General features: G+C 40.7%; 1 protein-coding gene across 1 annotated transcript; it reads right to left on the bottom strand.

Annotated features, from left to right (window-relative positions):
* Window positions 1–3,286: 3,286 nt before the first annotated feature.
* CCDC51 (coiled-coil domain containing 51) lies at window positions 3,287–6,692 on the bottom strand. Its single transcript, XM_009329936.1, has 4 exons — window positions 6,591–6,692; window positions 6,110–6,456; window positions 5,631–5,795; window positions 3,287–4,152 (listed from the first exon to the last, which is right to left on the bottom strand). Exons 2-4 carry the CDS (start codon window positions 6,425–6,427, stop codon window positions 3,376–3,378), a joined length of 1,260 nt encoding a protein of 419 aa, XP_009328211.1. The 5' UTR covers window positions 6,428–6,456; window positions 6,591–6,692; the 3' UTR covers window positions 3,287–3,375.
* Between the last annotated feature and the right edge of the window lie 1,753 nt (window positions 6,693–8,445).

Raw genomic sequence — 8,445 nt, 5'->3', positions numbered from 1 at the left:
CTGTGCCTTGATTGACAGTGGAATTAACTTGAATCAGCACTGGCTTTCTCTGACCTATACACCATGCCTAGGTCAGTCCCCAGCCTCATGAGACCTGTACAAACTATTGCAGCCACTATCCCTCCTGGCTGATGAGCGTTTGGGACACAGGGCCAGCTGAGCCATCCTGCCCAGAGAGGACTTTACTCACAGAAAGAGCAGGAATTTAAGTCTCGAAAGGCCTTAGCAAGCAGAATTTTCTTGTTGAGAAAAGCTTCAGCTGAGAGACCTCATTCCAAAAGTGAAACTCAACTGTCTATTATAAACTTTGTTAATAATCCATAGGTATGCAACAGAACACTTTTCTTCTTTTCTTTTTTTCTTTTTTAACTAAAATAGCCCAGAAGCGCACAGGCAACGAACTATTCATTTAGCTGTGGCTGAATCATCAGGAAATATGCAGTGAGATGTCATCGTGCATTGTGTAAATCACTGTCGGTACTGCAAATGTATTGAACTAACGTGAGCGCTCAGATAAACACCTCTGTACAGCTGTGCTGGTTTTGTTCAAACTTGTGTATTTGTTGCCTGCATTACCATGACAAAGATTTAGCAAAAAGTACTGAACAGATTATGCGTATAGTCTATGTTATGGCGTCTTCCTGGATATTGCCTTCAGCTAGCTGAAGGTACAGCTGTTGCTCTTGCAGCCACACCTTCTGGCTTTGGGGTACACATACGGCGCAGCACCAAATTACACATTTAGAACATTGCCATAATGGAGTGATGATTAATCCAGGATTGAGGGAATATACAAATCTGCCCTCCTAATTATTATATAGACGCAGTTATTTACAAGGTTTTTGCCCTAATTGAAATTATTCTGCTGTCACTTCACATACGAGGATTTAGCAAGGAAGAGCAGAAATAAGAGAACCACAGTAATCACTTGTAACAGTGAGTTTTGCCAGCTGTACAACGCTGCATACAGAATCTATTCCTGAATCTTCAAAACTCCCTACAAAGGGTAAGATCCAGTTATTTTCATCTTGATACGTATCACACCATCCAGCTCTTCTCAAATTTCAGGCTGCGTATTTCAAACTCTCATTTATCACAGACTTACTTGCTGACTGACTTTTTCTTCCCGTAACTCTAGGTAATCTTAAAGCTACCTACTATCATACCTTCTTTAAATGGGTAGAAAGCAGATCTCTTTAGAACAATAAACAACCCCCGTTTTTGTATTCTCTTATTTATTGTATACAAGTCTAGCCTTGGACCTCTACTCATTTTTGATGCCACCAAGTACAATTCAGTGAGTGTTGCCTCGACTTTTAAGTTTAGCTGCCTAACATGCAGCATTTTAAAACCATGCTCATGTATTTATCAGTGATGCTGAGTATCTAAAATTTAGCCATTTACATAATAAGGGGATCTACCTTTATGTAGTTAAACTGGAGGAAAAAGAAAACCAAACAAAACCATAACAAAATTCTCAGTGACTAGTGTCGGCAAGTTACAAATAGAACCATTCATTGTACTACGCCTTCCCCTTTAATTACACCTTGTCTCTGATTTTCAAGCTCCTGCATGAAGTATAAACTGTAAAAATATTTGTGAAATGAGAAAATGAAATATTACAGATTTGAAAAATTGTATCGATCTGTATGTATACTTCTTGACGCAGCCATCAGATCAAACAGCTTCCCTGACAAATGCTTGTTATTCACTTTACACTCCAAACAATCAATATATAAATCAGCAGTGGTCCTTCCCAAAACCGCCTTTTGCATACTTCATCTCCCTTACAAGTAGCGAATCATCACAGTTCTTTCCTAATATTGTTTGTTTATTCAGTCATGTTATAATAGCACCTAATGATACCAAATGAAGTTGGTGCTTTGTAGAGCAAATGTTCCTGTCCCAAAGATCTTAAAGTCTTAGGAGCTTATAATCAAAACATCAAACTCTTAATATGGTTACTGGGCAGAAGAAACTATAAAGAGCTGATAGAAAAAAAAAGCCCTATAGCAGACTGTATACGAAACACAACTTAGTCAGTCTGAAATGCTCACACAAAGGCATTACACCATGAAGTGAGCTTGTCGCTCCTTCGTCTGCAAAGGTTCCACAGAAGTGCTCATCGAGCAGGAGTTCCACATCCGATTTGCTTATTTGCTACCATCACAGGGAGAAAACTATTTATCACAGCGATACCAACAACTTTGTGTTAGGCCACACACAGATACGCTGTTTGGCTGTTTAGACAAGCATTTTTCCTCAATCAGCCGTTCTTCATCCTTCCAGGAAAAACAGACAGCTGGACCTTTCACTTTTTTCCAAATATTATTTTGGAGTAGTTTGCATAAACGTACTGGCTTAAAAGCACCTGCTGTAGAGTAGCATTTCAATTTCCAGACACGATGAAATTGAAAAAAGAATACAAAACGGAGAAAGTTCCAATGAGATACCAGTAAGGATAAGAAAGTGATTGCTCCATAGATGATTACTAAAACCACAAAATACCTAGGGAATGATGGGTTAAGGAGTCTGTAGAGAAAGAATAATTGGCTTGCATCTGCAGAATAAACATCACCATACTTAATACATCTCTGTATCTGAACCCTTCTTCCCTGCCTGTAAGCCTTTAAGGACATGGAGTTACCAGTAACAAACAGCTAAAGCTCCAGAAATGCTTTTGGATACTTCACAATAACCTGTCCTAAGAAAAAGTTACCACACCTAACTTAAATGTATTTTAAATGCATCATCTGGCTGTACAGCCACATTGTATCATGGTAACCCCAATCCTCTTTATTTACATGGCCCCTGCTGTTTGTCATATCGCAAGTCACTGCATCCAGAATTAAAAAAAAAAAAAAAAAGCAAACAAAAAAAAAACCCAAAAAACCCCAAAACAAAGACTTCAGGACAAATATTTCTACCTATTTGCTAAAATGACTCCTCACGTTTTGTGTATGGACAAATTGCAAAACTATGAAGAAATCAGGAGAAAAATTATAAAGGATTACACATGAAGCACTTAATGATAGATTAAAAGAATAATTTGAACAGAAAATCACAAATACAGCTCCAGAGTGAAAGTTACTGACTGGCATGATATACAAGACTAGACAGTAAAGAGTGAAGCAGTGAATGAAATCAACAGATGAAACTGTGGAATTTCCTTTGCTTGAGGAGTTAAAAACCACAATGCATGACAAGGACTGTTAACACGGAGCCTGCAGCAGCAGATGGCCTAAGTCTTTACAAGTTTCCCAAATATACAGGAGAAAGCATAACGCAAAATGGTGATGGAACTTTATTTGGACTTGTACTCGAAGTACAAGTTTACTTTTATTAACCTAGTAAATTGTGGCAATTAATTAGAGATCAGTTCCCTTTAAGTATAATATAGAGTACTGGCAGAGTAATAGCAAACACAGCACACGTCACCGCAGTGCTGTAAATGGAATTTCTCTTGATTTGCGTTTCCAGTCTCCGCTCGGTATCACACAATTCTAAAATCACATCTCTCATGGCAGAAGCCTGGCCCTTACCCTCCACCGAAGACCTTGGCATCACTCTTTCTGTAGGTCTAGAATGGACCGCAAGTTTAACACTCTGCACCTCAGAAATCATTTGCGCTATACTATCCTGCAAACTGTTAAACTGCTGTTGTAAACTCCCTAGACATGAACTGACTTGTTTAGTGTAGTTTAGCTGTTCGTTTAAAGGAATTAAAAGAGAATCTATTTTTATGGAGTCATTCCTGTCTTCTCTAGTTAACAAAGTGCCTTCTTTTATTTCCTGTGATGTCCTTGTTTGCAGCACATTTTTCAGGTCTGCTATGACGTCACTGAGATCCTTCTGCTGTAAGTAATGGCTGGAGGCCTGTTCTTTGATGGCTTCTTGCAGATTTATTGGGCCCTTCTGTGCTTCAAGCACCAAGACTTTCAATTCTTGCAGCCTTACTCGATTAACGTAGGTGGAACCAAGAACACCTATAATGGCTCCCAGTACAGAACCAATAATAGACCAGTTCTTCGTTTTTTCAGCTCTTGTTCGCTCTTTCTCATGGCTTTCCCTTACAGCTGCAGAGAAGAGAGAGAATTTTTCTCTCTCGGATTCTTCTGCATTTAAATACGCAGCTCGGTACCTCTTCTCCTCCTGCAAGAAATATAGTGATTTGAAGGAGAAGGTATAATATGAAGCTATGAAGTCCATACTAGAAAAAAACCCAAAACCCCAGTGCAGATGAAGGAATGGAAATTAAGAACATCCATTAGTTCTGTTCCAGAAATTTTCCTTTTAGTGTGGGATTTTCTTTATTAATCCTACTTAAGTCAATGAGACATCATTTTAAGTCAAAACTGAGAAATGGAAAAGGTCATCAGGAATTACAGCTGAAGAAGAATTACAGACCAAGAATCTGTCACATGCTGATGACAGAAAAGGGGTATGAGTGGGCAAGGTCTTTCTCTCCCCACAATGTACACCTTTTCAGCCCTGCTTACGTCTCCAAACACTACCCTTACCACACTTCTCCCTTTCAGTTCTAAATCCTTCAAGTGGGAACTAAAAATAGGATGGAAAGGATGTCTTGGATAGGTTCATCTCATGAACATACATGCTTCTTCTTCCTCTGCATTCTCTTTCTTACCCTGCTCAGAGAAATGTCTTCCCTTCCTCCCTGCATCTCCCAGAATTGTTCTCATTCTTCCAAGCTTGTATTTCTTTTGTAAGATGGCACCACCACCCTACGGACAGTGGTGACTTGAGTTCTACCTTTCTTCATAGTCATGCAGAGCTCTGTTCTTCTTTAAGTCTCATCCACACAGACCTAATCCCTATTTAGACAACTACAGCTCTCTAGTTCTTTCCTGATGTTCCACCCACTGATCCAGGAGCCCCATTTAAGCTCAGGCGCTGGCACCCACTCCTTGCCTGAGCTTTGCCATAGGTGTACCTGCTCCCAGGCCTGTTCCCCGCTGTTCCTGCAGTTTCACCTGGATTTCCTGGATTGGCTTTGGCTGCTACCTTGTCTTTATCTCTGATTGACGGACTGTTAATAAACATGTTCCTGTCCTCAGCCCTACTTGGCTCATCCAGCTGAGGTGCTGTAGGACTATGTTCTGTCAGTGAGGATACGGCCCCAGCCTGTGCTAAGGTCAACCTCATCTTCTTGCTTGCCTTCCCTCACGGAGCAGCCTCGCTCTTGCTGCTCTCTGACAAAAGCTTTACTGAATTGCCTGGCTGTTGGAGCCACATAGAAGGCAGCTGAGAGAGTTTTCATGGATTAACAACCAGAAAGGAGCTTCTCGCATCACATGGAAGGTTAATTCACTGAATTCCAGCTTTTTGTTGACGACTCATGTACAGGTCACCACTACAACAACTAATTTTCTAGGCTGACTGTCTTCAGCTTTCTTCTCCAAATTTACTACCCTATTTTAGCATTAACATATACAATTTGCGTAGCAGATCAAACCATCAGTAATAATTTACTAAAACAAGTATCATAAGAAATTAACTCAGATCATCGTACGTCAGAACTGAACTGCACCTACAAAAACAGTCGCTAGTGACAGAAGCAAAGCACACAAATTTTCATCATATTTGCCAGTGCCCAAGTACCAACAAATTACCTGCAGCAACCTGTGTTCCAGAGTAGCCAGTTCTAAATACTGGATGTCATCCCGAGAGACCCTGTCTAAGCGGTCCCGAATTTCCTTCAGTTTAATCTGTTGGGCTTCTACGTTTTCACGAGCCTGCCGTACTATCCCTCGAGCTATCATAAAGACATTTTCAGCCTGAGAAGAAAAAGTATTTCTTTTAGAGACTTATTACCAGACAGATCTAAATCATTAATTATATGACTTTTTTTTGGGGGGAAAAAAAAAACCCAAACCAACAAAACAAACCACACTCCATTTCAATCTAAGGGATAAGCTATATTTACTAACATGCACAAACAAGAGCACATTCATAGTAACTGCACAGACAGTCAAAGCAGAAAAAACCCCCATGATTCTCTTTGGAGGATCTTCTTGCCTCACAGCCAGTGTTTATACTTCATATAGCTTAACCCACAATTTTTAAGTTTCCACATTGTCTCCATGTTTACCTCTGTCACTTTTCCCTGAGCCTCTCGAACTTCATTAATTCCAACAAACTCTTCGTATCTGTCCCACCAACTCTTGCACGTTGCAGACATTTTTTGAAGAGAGTTTTTTCCCATAACAGTCCCAGCTTCTGTCAGCCGATTAAGAAGACCCATGGCCATTTCTATCGCAGACTTGGCTTCAGGCCTCTTAGGTGCTGATGAGCAGTAAGTCCGCACTACGTGTAAATTCATTTTTGGACTGCACTTTATCAAAGAATGGTGATATTGCAGACCACAGGACACCGAGGACATGCTTGACTTATATTTCATTGGCCCCATGTCTTGAATTTAATCACTGAATAAAAGTGCTACAAGGATGAAGAAGAAAAAGAAAAAAGTTATTGAAGTGCGGCTGATTAATACCTCTTAAAACTACACGTGTACCAAACCCAGTAAAATTCAAGAATGGCTAAACCATCACTAGTTTTACACCATTACTTACCTAGAGAACTCTCCACAGTTTTCAACAAAGGGCAGTTCTGCCACAGATTCCTGCTTTTCTGCTGCTAGTAAGTACTCCCACCATGCTTCTCGATTACTAATTCACTCATGAATTAGTGATTAGATTACTAATTCACTGCATGAATACTGATCACGTGCAGACCCAGTACCAGCGGTAGCAGCTTCAGAGCAATTTAATGCTTCAGCACAGAAGTGATTGCCATATGAAATTTTGCCTTGTGCTTTCACATTTGAGTTCGGCGTACCATGTCACAGGTACTAACAATTCTGCAAAAGAACAGAAAAGGAAAAAAGACAGAGAGGGGAAAAAAATCTTAATAAGAAAAGAAGTGGGGCTTGATCATTCCCTTTATCTTAGACTCCACAAATACACAAAGTGTTGAAGAAAGCAAAGAAAAAAACATAAAGGCCATACAGAAAACACAGAAGTGCTGAACTGAACACAAGTATTCTCATGAGACTGCCTGCAGAAGTAAAACATAAGGAAGAGCCACAAGATCAGAAAAATATCAGGTAGTGAACACACAGCTAGAGCTGCATTTTGAAATGAGCTTAAAATTCTTGCTTATGCTGCAAAAGCAAACTGCTAGTTACGCTTTATCGTCTATTCATTTGTAAATAAGATCTTAATCTTCTACTGAGTGCATTCCTCTAAAAACTGTAAACAGGAAAACTTCCAAATAAGGTTTTATATGAAGTTTGAGTATGACTGTGTTAGGTTTTGACTAACATAATATAAAAACATGGGTTATTGAGAAAGCTTGATGGTTGCTGCACATTTTTTTAAATTATTTTAAAACAGTTTTCCATGTTGATTTTAGGTGGCTAATGACATCACATACATGCAAATACAGGCATCTCCACAGGAAAGGATTCTTCCTAGTAGAAGACATTTTTGATCAGCTTTTAGCTGGCTACTGATTCTGAACGCCACAGGTTCATTCCCTGTTAAGTATTTCTAACAAACAGTAATAACACCAAGCAGCATTGTGAAAATCTCACCAGTTGTTTTATATGCATAATAATATGGTAGATCAAAACCACAACAACATGGAAACGAAGCAAGTTCTCTCGCCTTCCAGCATCACTCATACATCTTACCGTTACAACACCTATTCTGTGTTGCAGGCCGCGTACTAAAACTTCAGCTCAACTTTGTCCGTTCTAGACTGCAAGATTTCCCTCTTTTAATTGCACTACTACTTGAAGAGTTTTACCAGATAGTCAGGCTATTGAGACAGTATAGCAAGAAGAGAGAGAAAGTTGAGATTTTTAGAAGAGTTTCTATGTAGACAGTTGCAAACAGACTGCAGAGAAAGCAATCTCAGCCTGAGTTAATAGGACCTAAGGCAGTTATGAAAGCTTCATCTGAGATAACACACCTTGCCCTTCTCTTGCTTCCCCTTGTAAGAAAATGCGTTTCCTCTGCCTGCAGTCATTGACATAAATACTCTTTCAAGAGGTTTACACCCCAGTTGCTACACACAGCAGACACCGGCGGCGAGTAAGACTCGCTTTTATGGGTCCTATCTTGCTGTGCAGCAGCCTCTTTTGTCACTGCCAAAATGTGAAAGCAGGATTTCCGACGCGCCACCACGCATTCGCAGCTCTGCTCCTCACGCTCGAGGGGGGAGAAGGGCTGTTTTTTCCACGCGACCGGCCCCTTCCCTGCCGGAGGGGGCCCCTTCACCGCGGGCAGAGCTACGAGACTACGCTGCCGGCACCCTACGGACCCGCACGGCGAGACCGCTACCGCCTCTAGTAGCCACGCACAGGCCCAGGCAGCAGCACCGGTCTCGTCTCAGCTACAGAAGGCGACCCGCGGGAGGGAGCGG

This window comes from Pygoscelis adeliae, unplaced genomic scaffold (assembly GCF_000699105.1).
Source record: "Pygoscelis adeliae isolate BGI_AS28 unplaced genomic scaffold, ASM69910v1 Scaffold208, whole genome shotgun sequence".
Taxonomy (NCBI): domain Eukaryota; kingdom Metazoa; phylum Chordata; class Aves; order Sphenisciformes; family Spheniscidae; genus Pygoscelis; species Pygoscelis adeliae.
This window is presented reverse-complemented; position numbering and strand designations above follow the sequence as displayed.